This window comes from Xenopus tropicalis, chromosome 2 (assembly GCF_000004195.4).
Source record: "Xenopus tropicalis strain Nigerian chromosome 2, UCB_Xtro_10.0, whole genome shotgun sequence".
NCBI lineage: Eukaryota > Metazoa > Chordata > Amphibia > Anura > Pipidae > Xenopus > Xenopus tropicalis.
Genome location: NC_030678.2, coordinates 68,196,274 through 68,217,264, shown reverse-complemented (window position 1 = coordinate 68,217,264; position 20,991 = coordinate 68,196,274). Strand labels below are relative to the sequence as shown.

The 20,991-nt window shown below is 40.7% G+C and overlaps 1 protein-coding gene across 2 annotated transcripts in view; it reads right to left on the bottom strand.

The window, feature by feature from the left end:
• ren (renin) overlaps nt 1-17,277 on the bottom strand; it is a 147,137-nt gene extending 129,860 nt beyond the window's left edge. For both annotated transcript variants that reach the window (XM_018091525.2, XM_031896850.1), the window contains exon 1: nt 16,839-17,277. In XM_018091525.2, coding sequence (XP_017947014.2) covers nt 16,839-16,894 — 56 coding nt within the window. In that variant the 5' untranslated portion in view covers nt 16,895-17,277. The remainder of the gene's footprint in view (nt 1-16,838) is intronic.
• Nucleotides 17,278-20,991: the final 3,714 nt, after the last annotated feature.

Below are 20,991 nucleotides of genomic sequence, written 5' to 3'. Positions count from 1 at the left end.
TGCAATTCAGAGAAATTTGGCTTTCTTTCTGTGCTGATGACCAAAAACTTTACTGCTCAACATGCATGGCTTTCTGTACTAACAGGCGAAGCATGTTTATTAAGTGGCTGGCCAGTTAATAAACTGCATGTCAATGAAAGGGTCAAGGACATAGGCGGATTTTCAATAAGGCTAGGGGAGGCTAAGCCTCCCCAAACCTGCTCTGGCACCCTAAAAATAAAAAAATAAAATAAAAAAACCTGGCTCCGTTTCTGCGCTGTCCTGCAAATCTTCTCCTGTCCCTGCAAGCTCCGGGTTCTGCTCTAATCAGCTGTGCTCTGATTGGATCTTTCTTCTTGTACATTCTCCAATCAGAGCACAGCTTTCTTGACAGACAGTAAAATTGACCAATCAAGACACATGCAGACAGGGATCGGGAAATTTTGCAAACTGGAGACAGGCAGAAATGAAGACTTAAAAAAGAAGAATCTGCAGACACTGTAAGTTTACCCATGAACCAACTTTGAACTTTGCTGCAGTTTTCATCCCACAGGTACTATACACAGGTACTATACTGTATACAGTATGTTCTAAAGGCTGAGTCACTAGCTGGAATTAAATTGTTTTTTTGTCATCTGACATTTATAATATCCCCTACCCTAACAGATGGAGGGTAAGTTAACTTTTTCCCCTGACAAAGCTCATTGTGCTTTTATATATTTGTTATGTTTTTTTGCACATTCTATTTTTTTTTTACTTTTGTCATTCTGTCATTGTTTTTTTCATTTCTAGTTAGTTACAGTGGAGCCAATGCTGTGTATCAGTGCAGGTGTTATAGTGCCAGGGCCTGAATATCTGCCCTCAGTACCCACTGCTCATGGCATATAATGTGCTGGTTTTGTATATAAAGACTGCATCTCGGTGTATATAACGTGCCTGGGATGTCAGTACCCGCTGCCTCACTTTCTATAAAGCTAACTTAAACCCATCTAATGGGGAGGTTCACTTTTAAGTTAACTTGTAGTATATTATAGAATGGCCTATTTCTAGCAAGACTCGCAAATAAACAAAATTTCTGTGTTTGTGCCTTTAATTAAAAAGTTACATTTTATTTGGTATAATTAAAAATATAATTACATAACACCTACTTTATATTAAATAAATACTTAAAAATCCACATGGCAATATTCGGCCATAGTGGAAAAATCCATTACACACCACTAGTGCGAAAGGAAAAAATCAGCAAAAGTATTTAGGTTCTTATAGTAATCACAAGAACAGAACATATTCTTAGACGCTGAGATTTCCTGAGAGGAGGTGAAAAGATTGGGAAAAACGGGGGAGGGAGAGAGACCGTGGTGGGGAGAGGGAATAGCCCAGGAGCGTTTGTTAATTCCTGAAAAATCCCCAATTCAATTTTATTAGAGGTTAATCAATTCTTACTAAACTGCTCAATATGCTAGTTGCATTTATCACTGCTGGGTTAAGCTGCACTCAAAACAAAATATAGTTACAAAGTATCAGAGACATGTTAGTACTCGCACTCAGCTGTGGACATAGCAACACCAGCGGCAAATTGTATCAGAGGCTCCGCTGCCGTCTGCTGAGGCTTTCAAAAACTGATACTATGCAAGGTCGCGCTTGTTACAAATCATGCGCTTGTCAGCCGGCTCCCAGTTAACATCAATCATAGCTTGAGTGCCGTGTGCTGAGACTGAGCGTTCCCTTTGATTACGGGACATACGTTCTTTGCCTCGCACCCCCCACACCCAGACTGTTAAAGGAACAGACCTCCCCCAGCCCTCACGGTGCGGCTAGCGCTCGCCGCAAAACCCCCCGGACAGATCAATCCTGTCCCTGAGGAGAAGCTCTCTCCGTGTCCCCCGCCTCCCAATCACCCACCAGTACCCGCCCAACGCGTTTCGTCACATGACCCGTGACTTCTTCAGGGGCAATCAATGAATGACTGTCTCGCTATCAGTGGTATATATACATAGTGTATTAGCGCCATCTATTGGCCACAATATAGAATCTTTAATAGTTTTTTTCAGACCTGCTACTGACATCTAAGTGCACAATAGCTCTCAAAGGGGACAAGCTCATCTTTTCTGTATAAAAGGGGTAAACGTAAATCCCTCATTTAAACCCATCGGTGCTCTTGATTTCAGTCGGTAAATCCATTCGCATTCTTTTTTTAGCAACAGATTATCAATATTTCCCTTCCTTTGTCCTAGCTTAACTTTTTCAATACCGAAGAAAGATATCGCGGTTACATCTGAACGATGAAAGTCTCTTATATGTCTAGCGATGGGAGTTTCCTTATTATTAATGATAGTACCTATATGCTCAAGAACTCTCTTACGTAGTTCCCTAAAGGTTTTTCCAACGTATAACATGGGACAGCTGCACATACCTACATATATAACTCCTGTAGTGCGACAGTTGATAAATTGTCTGATTTGAAAAATGTGAGAGGAGCCGGGTTGCTGAAAACTTTTCATCGGTGCCATGTATTGGCAAGCCTCACATCTGTGACACTTGTAGGAGCCCACCGTAGGTGTGAGAAAATGTGCTGGTGATTCTTTGAATTCACTATAGTGACTATGTACAAGTAGATCCCCTAAACTGGTGGATCTCCTTGCCACCAGATTTGGCACATGGGGCAAGATTGGCCCCAAGTCTCGATCTCCTTTTAAGACACTCCAATGTCTCTGCAAAATGGATTTGATGCTAGGCCATTGATTATTTTACGTGCCTATGCATCTAATATCTGGTTTTGACTCAATGTTGGAGTCCTTATTTGCAAACAAAAGAGTTTGCCGGTCCGAATCAAGTGCCCTCTTGTATGCCCTTTTCAACCAACGTTTGGGATAGCCCCTTTGGATAAATCTATCCCTTAGGTCAGCAGCCTTGGTCTTAAAGTCATCCAAATCCGTACAATTTCTACGTAATCTTAAATATTGTCCCACCGGTATCCCCAGCGTCTAAGAATATGTTCTGTTCTTGTGATTACTATAAGAACCTAAATACTTTTGCTGATTTTTTCCTTTCGCACTAGTGGTGTGTAATGGATTTTTCCACTATGGCCGAATATTGCCATGTGGTTTTTTAAGTATTTATTTAATATAAAGTAGGTGTTATGTAATTATATTTTTAATTATACCAAATAAAATTTAACTTTTTAATTAAAGGCACAAACACAGAAATTTTGTTTATGTGCGAGTCTAGTAATTAAGGTGGCAAACACCATGTGGAAGCCGAATTGTTGGATATTAGGTAATTAATAAGCACACAGGTCTTCTGTTTTTCCTTTTTGCTTGTGGTACACTATTTCTAGCAACTTTGCAATTGGTCTTCCTAGTTAATTGTTTATAGTTTTTGAATAATTTGCCTTTCGCTTCTGCCTCTTTCCAGCTTTCAAATGAGGGTCACTTACCAAAAAGTATTGCTCTGTGAAGCTACAGTTTTATTTTTCCATGCAGGCCCCTTAACTATTCATATTCCCATCTCTTGTTTAAACCACTACCTGGTATATAAGACCCTAGCAACCAGATAGCTGCTGAAATACCAAATGGAGAGCTGCTGAACAAAAAGCTAAATAACCGAAAAACCATTAAAAATAAAAGAGAACCAATTGCAAATTGTCTCAGAATATCAATGTCTACATCATATTAAAAGTTAATTTATAGGTGAACTACCCCTTTAACCTAACTGAACACAAATGTATAGAGAACCCCTAACAGAAGTGCACGTATGAATGCTTTTACATCCTAAGCATTTTAGGGTTAAAAAAATCCCCCCCACCCGCACTTTTGCACAGTAGCCCTGGGAGTCAGTGGGAACTGCCAGAGGTAGTTGGGAAGTTAATTTTTTACACCAGCAGTGAATCCACTAAGTCTCACATTAGCTGTAGGTCAGTCTGTATATGGCCCATATTTAGCCTCCCCAAACAAAAAAGTCATCCTCCGCCTATGGTCAAGGAACATGAGGAGTCTGCCCTGCATCAGGCATCAGTAATATCTTATATGACAGCCGAAAGAAAAAGTGATATTGAAACACTAATCAATGTAAATTTAGTTAACAAACAAAAAGAAAAAATAAGGAATAATCGTTTGATCATAATGAGGTTAACTGACATCATTCAGCATATTGCAAAACTGGGCCTTGCCTACAGAGGACAGGATGAAGCTGCACATTCCTTACTGAATAGAGACCTGGACCATGGGAACTTCCTAGAGCTGGTTCTGCTTCTTAGTAAATATGACCGTGTTCTACAAAACCATGTCAAAGAGGTAGAAGCACTAAGTGAAGAAAGAAAAAGGAGACATCCTCAGAGCAAAGGAAGGAAGGCCTGGTAACATTTTTAAGTAAAACTACAATAAATAACTTGATTATTCTCATGGGAATGATGGTAAAGCAGAGAATTAGCCAGGAAGTTACAGATTCAGTAAAATTTAGTGTGGAAATGGACAGCACTCAGAATGTTGGTGTCATGGAACAGTGTAGCATCATTCCGAGATATGTGAGTGAGAGAGATGTACATGAAAGACTTATTGCTCTTATAAATGTTAAGAACACAACAGGTGAAGCACTTTACTTATCTCTCAAAGAGCAGCTAGAAAAGGTATCTTTGAGTGTAAATAACATTATTGGCTGCTCTTTTGATGGTGCTGCAAACATGAGTGGGTTCTTCAATGGGGTTCAGGCCCATATAAGAAATGTGAGCTGCAGTTCGGTTTATACCTGGTGTTATGCTCCTTGACGAAATGTCTGTCAGTGCTGAGGTAGAGAAGAGCCTTCCGCAGAAAAGAGTGGCGAGGAAAAAAAGGATGCCTGGAGAGCTGGCTAGAAACGAGCCTACTGTAGATCCTCTGAAAGGATTTGAGGTCCACACATACTATGCAGTTATAGATCAGGCAGTGGGTAGTATTGACACCAAGTTCTCTAAAAATTAAAAACTCATCCAAGATCTTGCCTTTCTAGACCCCAGGCAGTTCAGTAACATCAGGGAAGAGAACATTCCGGCAGAATCTTTCAATACAGTTTCTGATTTGGCTGGTGTGGATTCAGTTCAGTTAAAATCTGAGCTTTTGAACTTTAAAGATAACTATCCACTATTAAAAAAATCCAGCCTTCCTCAAACAGAAACTGTCACTTTAGAGGAAAGTGATGATGATGAGGAAATAACCAGCGACATAAAAAAAAATGTGTGTGAAAACTGTCTCACCTGTTGCTACAGGCTTCTTTATGACCATAACTTGCACTCTGCTGCGTACACCAACCTCTTTGCTGTGTATAAAACACTGCTCACTTTAGCCTGCACTCAGGTTTCCTGTGAAAGAGTGTTTTCTAAGCTGAAAATAGTAAACAACACGTTTAAGATCTATGATTGGACAGGAGCTGCTTGAATCATTTTTGCTACTTAATATTGAAAGGGACATAGCAAATAATTTAGTTTATGATGATATAATTGATAACTTTGCAAAGTCATCTTCCCTCTTGCAGAAATTGCTTATTTGAGATTAGTTGCTCTGTTTTGTGATTAGTTGCTCTGTTTCTGCAAAAGTACGCAGGGAGTCTGTTTTTTTTATAGGTATAACTAAGAGTTAAACTCATCAATACTGTATGTGCAGTGATTTAACTATATTTTCTTTTATACATACATTATACAATAACATTGTATTTTTCAGTTATTTATTTAGCAGTTGTTGCAACTTAATGTTATTTAATAGTAATTTAATGCGTCTATTCTATTTTTTTATTTCAACTAAATAAAAATGTTCTCTTTGGTATGCATTTCCTTTACTTTCTCTTTCTCTGTTTTTTCGCGAGTAAATGGGGGGCCCTTGAGATCAAGTTCTCTGGTGGGCCCCAGGTGACCCAGTCCGACACTGCCTCATGGCTATGTGATTCAAGTTTGGTGAGTTTAGCCACAAAGCTGTAAGATTGGCAGCAGTTTAAATTTCCCCATTAAAGTCAGTTGGTGAAATTTGATTAGCTGTTGGCTCCTTCCATTTTGAGTTATCCAACAAATGTCGCTGTTTCATTCGGGTGACCCCATGATTATGTTATTCAAGTTTGGAGAATGTAACTTCAAATCTGTCAGCAAAGTGGCAGCAATTTGAAATCTTCCCTGTCAAAGTCAATGGAAAAATTGGGGTGTTTGGAGCGGCGCCACAAAAAGACACACAAAAAAAAGCACACGCAACCTACCCCGCTATAAGTGTGAGTCTGGGTGTTGTACCTCTAAAACTGTTGGAGGAGTAAAGTTTAGGAAATGGGGGGGCGCAAAGAATAAAAAAAAGAAGAGGAAGAATAATCTGAAGTCGAAGAACAGTATGTTGGTTTTTTCAAACCAACATAATGAACATCTCCAAAGATACGCCAGTGACTACTAAGCGTAATGTTGCTTTACATAAACACTTTTTAATTTGCTTTTTGTGACCCTTATGGATACTTTGCTTACAAGCCTATGTTGGTGCTGGTTATGGATGTCTGCTCCCTAAGAGGGTCTGGGGCTGAGGCACCTGGACAATCTTTTCTACTTGGTGAGTGCCTATACAATTGGTCCTTTTATGTGCCCCTTGTTTCATTTTTCATTTGATACTTTTGTTGACTTCTTGAGCAAGCATAATGTCCAAGGCTATAGTAATCTTAAGGGCTACAGTTACTTTAGTAAAGGTATCTGTATATATGAGTGTATAGAAAAGCCTGTTTATGCATTTGCACTTGGTTTCATTGGAGGGGTTAAACTTAGTGGACTCTTGTCTTTTTTTATTCTAAAATAACTATGTAACAATGATGACATCTCATGAAGCTAATTCTTAATACAAAAGTGTTCTCAAGAGCCTTCCTCTTCCATTATCATTTCTTGGTGATTTTGTAAAATAAATTGCTGAGAAATGGGTCTCCGTCTCTCCACAACTCAGCGCAGTGAATAACAGAGATATGCTTTCCAAATGGAGAAGCTTGTCCTGCACAGACGACTTTTAAAATCTTTCCTAAAAAACAACTAATTTACAAAGAAATTTGAGTGAACTGCAAATATGTTGAGTGAATATCTTTTTTAATTTTTCATTTTTAGAGACTCTTCATTCCCTACAAAAGTTCTACTTGCCAAATAAGAAGGGGAAATAATACTGACCTTTTAAAGGTTTTTCCAACCTTTATTTTATGTATGTCCCCAGTAGGACTTTAGACAGCTAGGATGGGCCTGTATTACAACTGTGAGTAACTATACCGTATATCCTTAAGTAAAAGCCGATCCGAATATAAGCCAAGGTACCTAATTTTACCTCAGAAAACTTGAAAACCTTATTGACTCGAGTATAAGCCTAGGGTGGGAAATGCACCAGCTAATGCTAAGTTTCAATAATCAAAGTAAATACCAATAAAATTACATTAATTGAAGTTGATTGTATACTGTATATTATTTACGGTACTGTGCCCCTCCTTAGGGGTATATTTATCATGCTGTGTAAAAAGTGGAGTGAAGCATTACCAGTGATGTTGCCAAGGGCAACCAATCAGCAATTAGATTTCAACAGTTAGAAAACTGAAGCAAAGCATCTGATTGGCTGCTATAAGCAACATCACCAGTAATGTTTACTCTACTTTTTACACAGCATGATCAATATACCCCTTGAGTGTGCTCTGGGAGCACTATTTTGTGAACTGGTTTCTAAACTTAGATAACTGACAACACTGAGTGTGTGCTGTAAATCTGCAAAAAAAAGAATATGGTATGCTTCTAGGGGCATTTGGAGGCACAGATTTTCACTAAAGGTTTATTGTTGACTTAACCTGGTATAGAACCCCAAAACATAATATGCAGCATTTCTAGCCTACTTTGTTAAAGGACATGCCAATCCCAAAAATATTTTTTGCCTAATAAAAGAAAACATAATTCTAAGCAACTTTCCAATTAATTTATTAAATATTTTTAGTGCTTCAGTTATTATGTTGGTTTGAAAAAACCAGCATGCTGTTCTTAGACTTCAGCTTATTCTTCTGCTTTTTTTTTCTTCTTATTCATAGCGCCCCCCATTTTCTAAATGGTACTCTCCCTACATTTTTAGAGGTACACCCAGACTCTCCACACTTTGTGGTGCCTCTCTGAACACCCCAATTTTTCCACTGACTTTCAAACTTTTCAAGACTTTCAAACTATTGCCACTCTGACAGTTTGAAGCTACACCCCCCAAAATTGGATAACATAATCACGGGCTCACCTTGAATGAAACGGTGACATTTGTGGTAAGTGTGACAGGTGCCCCCGTGGCAGTAGCGGAGACTGACTGTTTATGTATATCATTTTACTTTGGTTGCAGTCAGTACAAGATATTTATAATTAGATCCGGCATTGTGTCATGGTGCCTATCCTTAGAGTGAAGGGGTCTGTGAATTCCAACAGCCAATGGAAGCCAACTGTATTTACTGGCCAATCAGAGGAGCTCAAGGAAAGAAGCCGATGACTGGGGACTTGCAAGTTGAAGCTTCTGTTAGGAGTTTTCTCTAGATTAAATAAAGAAGTTATTTCTCTTGCAATTGTGGTTGCTGGTGAGCAGTCATTGATTAGATCACAGTGCCTCCCGTGACAGAAAGTGGTGGCAGCGCTGGGATCATTTTTATGCAGAGACTGTTCCCAGAACCACTTACCGTATATACTCGAGTATAAGCTGAGTTTTTCAGCACCAATAATGTGCTGAAAAAGTCAGCCTCGGCTTATACTAGAGTATATACGGTAACCATCTATGGGATAAATCCTGCCTCGCACTGTGCGTGCGCTTGCGCACTCGTGTCCCCGTGTGTGCGCGTACTTTGAAACAAGTTGCCAACGCTCCAACCCCAGCCACTTCTCTGTCCTGACCTGACGAAAGTCTTGGGGGCGGGGGTTGGTGCGCGCGAGCGTACGCACGGGGCGAGTGGCTGCAGCTACTGGCACATTACAGAGGTGAGGTGAGCTGCACCTACCAGCAACCCCCCCTGTACTCGCACTTTACTGATACAGGAGCTCTGCGCACGCCGCAGCCTACACGACCGTCCGAGTACACGTGGGGGGGTGCGGCAAGGTGAGGTGGATTTCCTGTCAAGTGCTCGGGGGGGGGGGGGCGGCTGCAGCGTGCGTAAGGTGAGGTGGATTTCCTGTCAAGTGCTCGGGGGGGGTGGCTGTGGCGTGCGCAAGGTGAGGTGGATTTCCTGTCAATTGCTCGGGGGGGGGGTGGCTGCGGCGTTCGCAAGGTGAGGTGGATTTCCTGTCAAGTGCTAGTGGATGAGGTTGAAAAAACACCTACATCCAACCATGAATTCAATATTTGGGTTTAAATGAAATTACCCTCACTGCTCTGTTAGTTGAATCAGAGGAAGGTGAGAAAACTGGAGCCTTAGATGGGGGGAAACATCTTCCTGACCCCAAGGGGCCATCAGACCAGTCCCTGGATCACAGTACAATAAAGACCTGAATGCTGCAAGCTGAGCCGTTGCTGTATGGCCGGGCTTTAGATGTTTTGTAGGTGCTGTCAGTAGTGGGGTATTCACACAATATGGGAGTTGCTTACAAATGTGGTGCCTTTGTCCAATACTGTCAGAATGGAATGTACTGTGAAAAAAAAGATTCTTTGCAGCCCTGGGGGTACATTGAACCCACTGCCAGGGGGCCATAATACAGAGCAATGAAAAACAGCAGCACCAAAACCTTTGGAAATACAGTCACCAAAATTTAATCCCAGTGGTTCCAGCAAACTATTCAGGTAGCTGTTAGCTGCAACTCACAGGATCAGGTTCTCCCGGACAGACCATAGAGGTCTATGGTGAAGTATCAGTCAAGGCTTACGGCTCTGGGATTGGACCTCAATGGTTCAGAACGTCTTAAACTGCTGGAATTGACCATTCAGGAGGAGAGTCCCACCTCCTACTATGAGCACAGAACTGCAGCACCCCAATACTGAGCATTTCAAACCTGTTGTCAAGCTTACCCATGCAGCCTTTCCCTCTTTTGATAACTACTGGGAAGGAATTGACGCGTACCTGCACATCTTTGAGATTTTGTCCAAGATACTTGCTGGTAAACTGGGGGGGGGGGTGAAGCAAGTGACATCTATAGAGAGATCCCATATCCCCAACTTGCTGATTATGAGGAAGTAAAACGCGTATTGCTGATTACCTTCCACAGTTCCACAGTTCCACAGGCCCGTCCTTGAACAAAACCACAGGCAGGTTCTTCAACTCCATGCCCTGTCTGGCCAACACCACAACAACCTTCTGCAGTAAACAGAAACTGTCTCCGCTGTGATTCTAATACACATCTTATAGCACAGTGTCCAAAACCACCCAGGACCTCCATTAACCCAGTAGTGCACCCAATAACTGCTGCTCAAGGACAGGCCATTCAAGCAGTACAACAACACACCCATGGGGTACCTCTACCCAAGAAAAAGGAGTATGTCCATCCGGGAGTCCATTGGAATTTAGAGACCCCTTCACTCTGAGGATAGGCACCATGTCATTCTACTGCCATTCCGTAAGGACAAACTGCAAGCTGCTTGGGATGGTCCTTATGTAGTAATACATCGGGTCCATGACACCACTTATGTTGTAGCCCCACACAATGCCCCCCAACAATGTAGAACTGAACATATTAATATGATGAAACCTTATTATGATTGAGGTGGAATGGTTTCAGCCATATGCAGCCTACCCTTTCTAGCTTTCTGAGGAGTCCAGTATTCCTGATTTACTTCCTGATCCACAAAATCCATCTCTTCAGCAAGTTACAATGGGAAAAAAACTATCCACCTCCCAACAGGAGCAACTGCAAGAACTCTTGCAAAGGTACAAATACCTATTCTCGTCTATCCCAGGTTACACTATGTTAACAGAGCACCAAGTCCTCACTGGGTAGAAATTTCAGTAGGGCTGAAGGTCACAAAGAAAATGATCATTGGTGTATGCTATAAACCACCCCATATAGACATGCAGACTTTTCCAGTATAAGGGCATCTCTGCAATGTGGAAAGGCTGGGAAAGGCTTTTCATAGGGTTAGATACAGAAGGAAAATGGAACATCTTTAAAATATTGGTTTGCAGGTATACACAACAGTATATTCATTCCCCTTGTAAGCAAGGAGAGGCATCACAAAGCAAAACTTTTATGGCTGAATAAAAGTGTTAGTGTCGAGGTTGGTAAGAAAAAACGTGCTTTTAAAGCATTCAAGTTAGCTGGGACAGCAGAAACTTTCATCAGGTACAAGGAAGCAAATGCAAAAAAGCTATCAGGCAAGCTAAAAAGATGGAAAGGGATATTGCAGCTAGGAGTAAAAAGAATCCAAAATAATTTTTTAATTATGTGAATAGTAAAAAAATGAAGCAAGAAGGGGTGGGAACCTTATTATCACGGGCCCCCCCCCCCCCGTGATGAACTATTATTTTTCATCTGTCTATACATCTGAGGAGCCAGCTAATGAAGGCTTCCCTTTTAATATGCCCAGTAATTTAGCTACTGACGCATGGGTCACTGAGGAGGAAATTCAGAAGAGACTTGAACATGTAAAGGTAAACAAAGGTCCAGGACCGGATGGGATTCATCCCAGGGTATGAAATGAGCTGAGCGCTGCGATTGCCAAGCCTCCTCACATAATTTTTCAGGATTTTTGAGGTCTGGCATGGTGCCGAGAGACTGGCGAATTGCTAATGTGGTGCTGGGATCCCACTCTCAGCCTGAAAACTATAGGGCTGTTAGTCTGATATCAGTAGTGGGAAAGCTTTTGGAAGGGGTAATAAGGGATAGGGTACTTGAATACATTGCAGTTCACAATATTATAAGTTTGTGCCAGCATGGTTTTATGCGTAACAGATCTTGCCAGTCGCCTTTTATGAGGAGGTGAGCAGGAACCTTGATGCTGGAATGGCAGTTGATGTCATCTACTTGGACTTTGCTAAAGCATTTGATACACTACCTCACAGAAGGATAATGATCAAATTGAGGAATATTGGCCTAGAACATAATATTTGTAATTGGATAGAGAACTGGCTGAAGGATAGATTACAAAGAGTGGTGGTAAATGGAACATTTTCTAATTGGACCAGTGTGGTTAGTGGAGTACCGCAGGGGTCAGTCCTTGGTCCTTTGCTTTTTAACTTGTTTATTAATGACCTGGAGGTGGGCATAGAGAGTACTGTTTCTATTTTTGCTGACAACACTAAATTGTGCAAAACTATAAGTTCCATGCAGGATGCTGCCACTTTGGAGAGCGATTTGACAAAATTGGAAAACTGGGCAGCAAACTGGAAAATGAGGTTCAGTGTTGACAAGTGCAAAGTTATGTACTTTGGTAGAAATAATATAAATGTGAACGATCTCCAGAATGGTAGTTTGTTGGGGGTATCCTTAATGGAGAAGGATCTAGGTTTTTGTAGATAACAAGGTGTCTAATTCAAGACAGTGTCATTCTGTGGCTACTAAAGCAAATAAAGTGTTGTCTTGTATAAAAATAGGGCATTGACTCAAGGGATGAAAACATAATTTTGCCTCTTTCTAGGTCCGTGGCAAGGCCTCACCTTGAGTATGAGGTGCAGTTTTGGGCTCCAGTCCTTAAGAAGGATATATGGGTCACCATACGCAAAGGGCTAGATACAATGCTGGAAATGGGTGTTATTGTACCCTCACACAGCCCCTGTAGTGTTGGTGCCTAAAAAAGATGCTGCATGGATTACAGGAAAGTCAATTCTATCACAACAACTGATGCCTACCCAATGCCCAGGATAGATGAGCTTCTGGATCGCCTTGGGGGGGCCCTCTACCTCTCAGTGGGGGTTACTGGCAAATACCTTTGGCCCCTGAGGCACAAATTAAATCTGCCTTTATAACCCTATTTGGGTTGTACCACTTCAAGGTCATGCCATTTGGCATGAAGAACGGACTTGCAACTTTTCAGCGTCTGGTGAACTACCTTTTTAGTGAGTGTCAAAACTTTGCCCAGGCTTACCTGGATGACATCGCTGTTTACAGTAACACTTGGGAGGAACATCTTCACCACTTACAGCAAGTTTTAGAGAGGATCCAAAAGGCTGGCCTTACACTACGCCCAGACAAGTGCCAGTTTGCCATGGCAGGGGTGCCTTATCTAGGACATTATGTGGGGGGAGGGCGACTACATCCAGATCCTGCTAAAGTAGAAGCTATTATCAAATGGCCCACTCCCTGTACTCAGAAACAGGTGCAGGCATTAGGGACTGCAAATTACTATAGGAAATTCATACCTAACTGTAGCTCCATTGTTAAACCCCTTACAGATCTAACCGGTCGGAGGAGAGGGACAACTGTACAGTGGACTCCCCAATGTGAGGAAGCAATAAACACCCTGAAATTTGCCTTATCCAACACCCCAGTCCTGGCCGCTGCTGATTTTACAAGACGTTTTATTGTTCAAACGGATGCGTCCACTTATGGGATTGGAGCCGTTTTATCTCAAGTGGACAATAAGGGGGAAGAACACCCGATTATCTACTTGAGCCGGAAGTTATTGCCGCGGGAAATAGCTTACGCTACAGTGGAGAAATAATGTCTTGCTAAAGTCTGGGCCCTGAAAAAGCTACAGCCGTATTTGTAATGACCGACCATAACCCCCTCAGCTGGCTGCATCGAGTCTCAGGGGATAATGGGAAGCTACTTCACTGGAGCTTGATCCTGCAGCAGTATTCCTTCTCCATCCAGCTTCGCGTGGCAAACAACATGGTAATGCCGATGGCTTATCTAGACAGGAAGAATGAGGTCTACCCAATTCTGGTGTTTACCTACTGAATTTTTTTGGTTTAATGCCAGGATTCCCAAACTTTCCACAGTTTGTCATTGGGTGACTACATCCCAAGTTTAGAAAAGTGGGCGGAGCCTACAACAGCCAATTAGATTTCACCTATAGACTTTTATTGGTTTAAATTTAAACTGCTGCCATTCTTTAAATATTAATACTACGGTCCCCAAGAAAGAAGAAAATTACAAGTGAATTATTTAAAATATTTTTCGTCTTGCAAAATAAATGCAAATATATAAATATTGCTGCTTGCAGGATAATTTATCAGGTTCCTGGGACACAGTGAAGTCAGTGTGTACACAAAGGTTTGCAACATAAAAATTCACTGGAAAATCATAATTTCTGTCAACACGTTAGAATTAGATGCACTGAGTTGCACTTGGTTCTTCAGTGAATTTTTATGTTGCTAAAATGTAATGCAAAATCTGAAACTGCAGTCTCTGTTTACATGCTGATCACTTTGGTGACTTTGGTCAACAAGTTTTCCCACAATGTAGCTTTTCTCTATTAACTCTATTTGTGATCACTTGGGTGAGATAAATGCAACGCATACGCAGTTGAACTAAAAATCTTTGTGTAGGGGATGGTATTATATGCAATGTATCAGTGTTTGCAGATGACACAAAACTCTGCAGACCAGTCAATTCTATCCAGGATGTAGCATCCTAGTAGCAGGATCTTGACAAACTGGCAATCTGGGCGGCTAAGTGGCAGATGAGATTTAATGTGGATAAATGTATGGTCATGCACCTGGGATGTAAAAATATGCAAGCCACTTATACCTTTAATGGGACTGCACTAGGCAAATCCAATAATGGAGAAGGACCTTGGAGTCCTTGTAGATAATAAACTTGGCTGTAGCAAGCAATGCCAGGCAGCAGCTGCAAGGGTAAACAAGGTTTTGAGCTGTATTAAAAGGAGTATAGATTCATGGGAGGAGGGTGTTATTCTTCCCCTTTACAGAGTGCTGGTAAGGCCCCATCTAGAATATACTTGTCAGTTTTGGTCTCCAGTGCTCAAACAGGACATTATTAAATTAGAGAGGGTCCAGAGAAAGGCAACTAAGCTGGCAAAGGGTATGGAAAATCTCAGTTATGAAGAAAGACTGGTCAAATTGGGTCTTTTTACACTGGAGAAGAGGTGACATGATAACTATGTATAAATATATAAGTGGATCATATAATAACCTCTGTTATGCTTTATTTACCAGTAGGTCCTTCCAACGGACACGAGGGCACCCACTCTGTTTAGAAGGGAGGTTCCGTAAATATTCGGAAAAGATTTTTTACTGTAAGAGCTGTGGGGAATTCCCTCCCCGAATGAGTCGTGCTGGCTGATACATTATATAGCTTTAAGAAGGGGTTGGATGGCTTCTTTGCAAGTGAGGGAATACAGGGTTATGGGAGATAGCTCTTAGTACAAGTTGATCCAGGGACTGGTCCGATTGCCATCTTGGAGTCAGGAAGGAATTTTTTCCCCCTGTGGCAAATTAAAGAGGCTTCAGATAGAGTTTTTTGCCTTCCTCTGGATCAATTAGAAGTTGATATAGGCATATATAGGCAATATGGTTGAACGTGATGGACGTATGTCTTTTTTCAACCTAACTTACTATGTTACTATGTCATAATGACGTCAAAATGACATCTGCAACTAATTCTTTATGTGTGCTGTGCCTATTGACATAGGGCACTGCAGGCCACAATTTTCATATTGTACCAATGGGTGCACTATGTGGAAGTTCAAGGAATGATTATGAATGCAACTAATGCTATTTTGTTTGCATTGACTGTGTCTAAAATTGTGCTACTGCTACTTTCACATGCAGTCATAACTATAAAAAATGACCTATCTGAAATTTGTGGATACTAATGCTGCCACTACATGTATGCAAACTGGACACCATTAACTGAACACTGTTTTGGCTATCCTTGACTATGTGTAGAGACAGATATGTAGCATTTGCAGCCAGAACAGAGGACAACTTGGGCCCTTGGTTGTTCTCTCGAACATGGGCCTTGCACTACCACCTAATCTCCTAGTTCAACCTTTTTAACAGTAGCTGATACAGTATTGTTCACAAAGGTGCCATGTAATGGATTAATAGTAGCAAAAGAAAAGAAGGTAATTGGAGGGCCTTCTGAATTTTTAATAATATACAGTGAGAGAATTAAATAATAATACCCCACATACTATATACACAGTGAGTGACAGTGGGTTCAAACACCCCCAGCACATTGAATACATTGAGAGAGTGCATGTTGGTAACCAACACACATTACATACATTGAGTGGCAGCAGGTGCTGGCAACCAACGTACATAGTTCACTGAGCAACTGATGTTTGCATTTAAGCACATTCAATTCAAAGACAGTAGGTAATGACACCTCTAGCAAATTATAAACAGTGAGAGGACTCACTGAGAGAGGATTCTGACACCACATATGCATTATATACCTAATGAGACAGTGTGTTCTGCCACCTTGGTCGCTTATACAGCAGAAATGAGTACTCCAATAGCAATAATAATGTGACAAATTCAAACAGCTGACGCAGTCAAGGATACAGTTACAACTGCACTTAACTGCTTCACCACCAACAGGGCCATTGCGAGGTATCAATTTGCTAAGTAACAATTTCTCCTTCTAACACTCTCTTCTTTTTTTTTTAATCATTTTTTTTCTTTCTAAAATTTACTGTATTGCATTCTGCTCTGCTGTCCCTCATGATATGTTACTGTGCCCCAGCTGGTGGCTCAAAGATCACCATCCTGCTGACTGCACAATTATAGCAAATAGCAATAGCATTTAATTTGGGATTTGCTTTTCTCTAAAAACTGTTATGAGCCCTATGGTGACATTGGACAGTCTGCTAGGTTCTCTAGCTCTGCTGCAAACTCCTCCATTACAACTGTAGAGCTCAAAACCATATTTAAAGAAGTGCACATCCATCAGATGCTGTCACAAGTTTTCAAGGAAGTGTCACCCCCCAGAGTAAAAACTTTTTAAAAACTTTATTTTACTATACAGTTAGTTGCAAATGCTTGATTCTTACCTTCTGAAGCAGTCACAGGTTACCATGAAGAGGTAGAATAAGGGTAGACAATACATGCTGGGATTTGCTGAAATCTTTTCTTTCTTCTTTTTCTTAATATTCTTTTATTTCTCTCTTCTGGATAGGCTCTATTTTCACTCTTTTTTTTGCCCTGTTTTAATGTTTCCCTTTTTCTCCTTTATGATCCCGCATATATTTCAGTATATAGTAATTTTTAGTAATTTTTTCCTTGATTGTGTTTCTTTGTTTTTCCTTAGCCTTTTGGATTTTAACACTTGTGTTATGCCTTATATTTCTGATCCTAAGTGTCTGTGATTGGTGGAGTCTAAAGTCTCTTCCCTGTATTCATGGCTGAAAAAATACAGAACAGTGACCTTTTTTATTGCCTACAAGCTGGCAATGGTTACAAAAGTATACGTCAAATATTCTATCCGTGGGAAAAAACTGCAAAAAAAAAAAAGACAAATAAAGGGTATGCCTGGGACACATGGAATATTACAAGATCTGATGACACAGTTCTTCTAAGTTACTCTCCAGTAGAACCAAAATAAGTTAAGTTAGAATTATAAATCTTCCTAGACTGTAGATGTTACTTTGGTAATAAAAGAAAAAGATAACAAAAGATAAAAAAAATACAGCGGAAAAAGTTCACTACATAGCAGAGACAAATCTAAACAGAGTATATATTCACATGGATACCCATGAATTTCACGGCATAGCTGACGTGAAAGTTGTGCTCCACAATAAATGTATGCAAAAAAAAAAAAGACAAATAAAGGGTATGCCTGGGACACATGGAATATTACAAGATCTGATGACACAGTTCTTCTAAGTTACTCTCCAGTAGAACCAAAATAAGTTAAGTTAGAATTATAAATCTTGTTCATGTAGATGTTACTTTGGTAATAAAAGAAAAAGATAACAAAAGATAAAAAAAAAATACATTGGAAAAAGTTCACTACATAGCAGAGGCAAATCTAAACAGAGTATATATTCACATGGATACACATGAATTTCACGGCATAGCTGACGTGAAAGTTGTGCTCCACAATAAATGTATGCATGAATTGAGGTTCCAATTAAATTGTTAAAAAACTGGTGTATTTCATGACTTCAAAAGTCAAACATCACCCCAACCCTAAGACTTAAACTCCCAAATAGAGCTTCCTTCCCAACCACATCACTGGCCCTGTCAACTCTAGTTTTGGGTTCCCAGCGCAATTGGATGAAACACATATACAATTTGGTAGTCACCAACCCTGTTTGTCTAGTTTGCATGTAAAGAAAAAGTACAATTGACCTTTGAAATTTATTTGGGGCAGGCAGGTATTCTATGCAAATACACTTAGGGGCATATTTATTATAGTTTGTAAAAGTTGCCCATAGCAACCAATCATCAATTAGATTTGAATGATCATCTTTGAGTTTGTTAGAAACCAAACTCAAAGATCTGATTGGATGCTATGGGCAACATTACCGGGGATATTGGCTTACACACTATAATAAATATGATAGTAAAGTTTTAAAGATTTACAAGATCCTTTCCTAGACATAAATAAATTTACCCCATATCGCAGTAGTCCATTTATCAAGGTATCACAATACCTTAGTGGATTAGCTGAGCAAGAAATTAGCAAAACCAGGGAAGTGGTATTTAGACACTTTGGCATTGCAGTAATTATAGAATAGAAAGAATACTAACGCATGATTCACAAATGAAGCGTTAAACGCGCAAAATATTGTGATACTCTGTGCTAATATTAACACCTAATTGAGGGAAGCGGTACTTAAAAAACATTGCGATTTTTGAGCGTTTGTGAAGACAAGATGGAGTTTGCAGTCGGATTTTTGCTGGATTTGGAAGAAGAGGATAAGCAAGTATGTGAACGTCCTAGAGTGATGCATCTTAGAGTTTTGAGGTTGGAGGGATCTACAGGGCAGTGTCACAGCCCACGTTCTCACGGTGCCTTGGCCACGTCCTGGATGCCAATTACATCTCATTTCCCACCAATAGAAATGAGTGGAACACCATCAAAAGGCAGTTCTATGGTGTGAGTGGCATCCCCAATGTGTGGGGTGCCATAGATTGTACCCACGTGGATTTAAATCCTCACCAAGACAGGGAGCATGTATTCAGGACCTGCAAAAGTTACCATTCACCGAATATACAAGTGGTCTGTGATGCTACCATGAACATCAGCAGCATCGTGCCAGATTTCCAGGCTCCTCACACAATGCTTATATCCTAAGGCAGTCTGGAATTTATGATGGTTTTCAAACAGACAAATGCCTCACGGGTGACTTTTAGGTAAGTATTTGTGTCATGTCTAGCACAACTTGCCCACATTTGCTTTCTGTCTCCCACTGTCAAACCAGGGCCTGCCTGCCATAAGCATGGTTTGCAGTTGCAAAAGGACCCTCTTAAGACAGTGGGAGAGTCAAAGCAGCTACCTGTAGTGTCAGCTATCAGTCTCACACTGTCACATCTGTTGCAAAAGGGCCCTCTTTTCACAGTGGGAGACTGGAAGCAGCTTGTTTTTTTTCAGCAACTTATTCCAGCTTATTTTTTTTCAGGAGATGCTGGCTACCCTTGCTCTAGGTGGCTGATCACCCCCATTCCCAGGCCGCATACATGGGCCGAATGTGCTTTTAACGAAGCACATGTCAGAGCACGGTCTGTGATCGAGAGAACTTTTGGGGTTCTTAGAAGCCGCTTCCACTGCCTAGACAAGTCGGGAGGCAGCCTCATGTACAGCCCCACTAAAGTTGCCCAGATAGTTGTAGCCTGTGCTGTACTGCACAATGTAGCTAACCGGCATGGCTTACCTGGTTTTGTGGCTGAGGACCTGGATGACCCAATTCATCCCATACATCCTGTCCAAAGTGCAGATGACAGCGGCAATCAAGTCTGGGCAGAAATCATTAACAATTACTTTGCCTGTAAGTATCTACAATCTTTAATACCATAAAAAAAAGAACCACAAAACAACATCTCAAACAATACTGTTTTTATTTACAGTGAAAATAGTTGCACACAAAAGAAATGCTCATTTATTTTCTTTCTCTCAGCAGTAGTGAGTGGCAACTAAGGCTCATGTCCCTTTGAGCGGGTGATTCCCCCCCCCAGAACAAATAGCAAAAAGAGAAATGTTTATTTACATAGGACTAATTTGTATTAATATTCTTGCTTAATACCAAATTTGCCCATGACAAATAGAAAAATATAAGATTTCTTACAAATCGTAAAATAACACTTTGCTTGCAAATGTATAGTGAGGAAATATAATGAAACAATTGAAACACAAGAAAACATCATGGAAAACTTCATGGACAATAATGTTTATCATTTCTTTAACAAAGTCGATTTTGAAAAATGTTTTTGTGGACATTGATTTTTTTCCAAATGAGCAAAAAAGGTAAAATGTTTGGTCATACAGAGTGCAAGGGCAAAAACAAGTTGGAAAGATTGAGTGGGCAAAAGTACAACATTTCCTGTTGTGTATGACTCATGAGGGTTGATTCACTAAAGTGCGAAAATTCATTTCGCATGCTTTTTTGCGTTAAAATAGACGCCAAAAAAATGCGCGATTCGTTATAGTATTATCGCATGCGTTAAGTCGCATATCGCATGCGTTAATTAGCGTGCAACCTGCATGCATTAATTTTAACGCATTGCATTATTTAGCGAATGAAAAGAATGCTAACGCATAATTCACAAAAGCACCTAAAGCGTTAAATGCGTTAATTAGCGCGCAAATGTGTACGTATTTTAGCGCCTAATGGGGGGAGGCGTTGTGCAGAGCACATTTTACATTTTTTAGTGGAAAAAGGCAAGATGGAGTTTGCTATGGGCTCTTTGTTGGATTTGGAGGAGGAACATCAAGTTGAACATTCAAGAGTCATGCGTCCTAGGATTTTCAGGGAAAGGGCAACTTTAGAGGGCTTAAGCGAGGATGAAGTGGTCAGGCGCTACAGGCTCAATAGAGCCGCAATATCCAACTTGTATGAGCTGCTTGAGCCTTCCCTGCAGCCACTGACTCGAAGAAGCCTATGCTCCCTGCACTTTTTAGCCACTGGCAGTTTCCAGAGGGTTGGGGGAGTTTACGGGGGGGTGTCACAGCCTACCTTTTCATGGTGCCTTGGCCAGGTCATG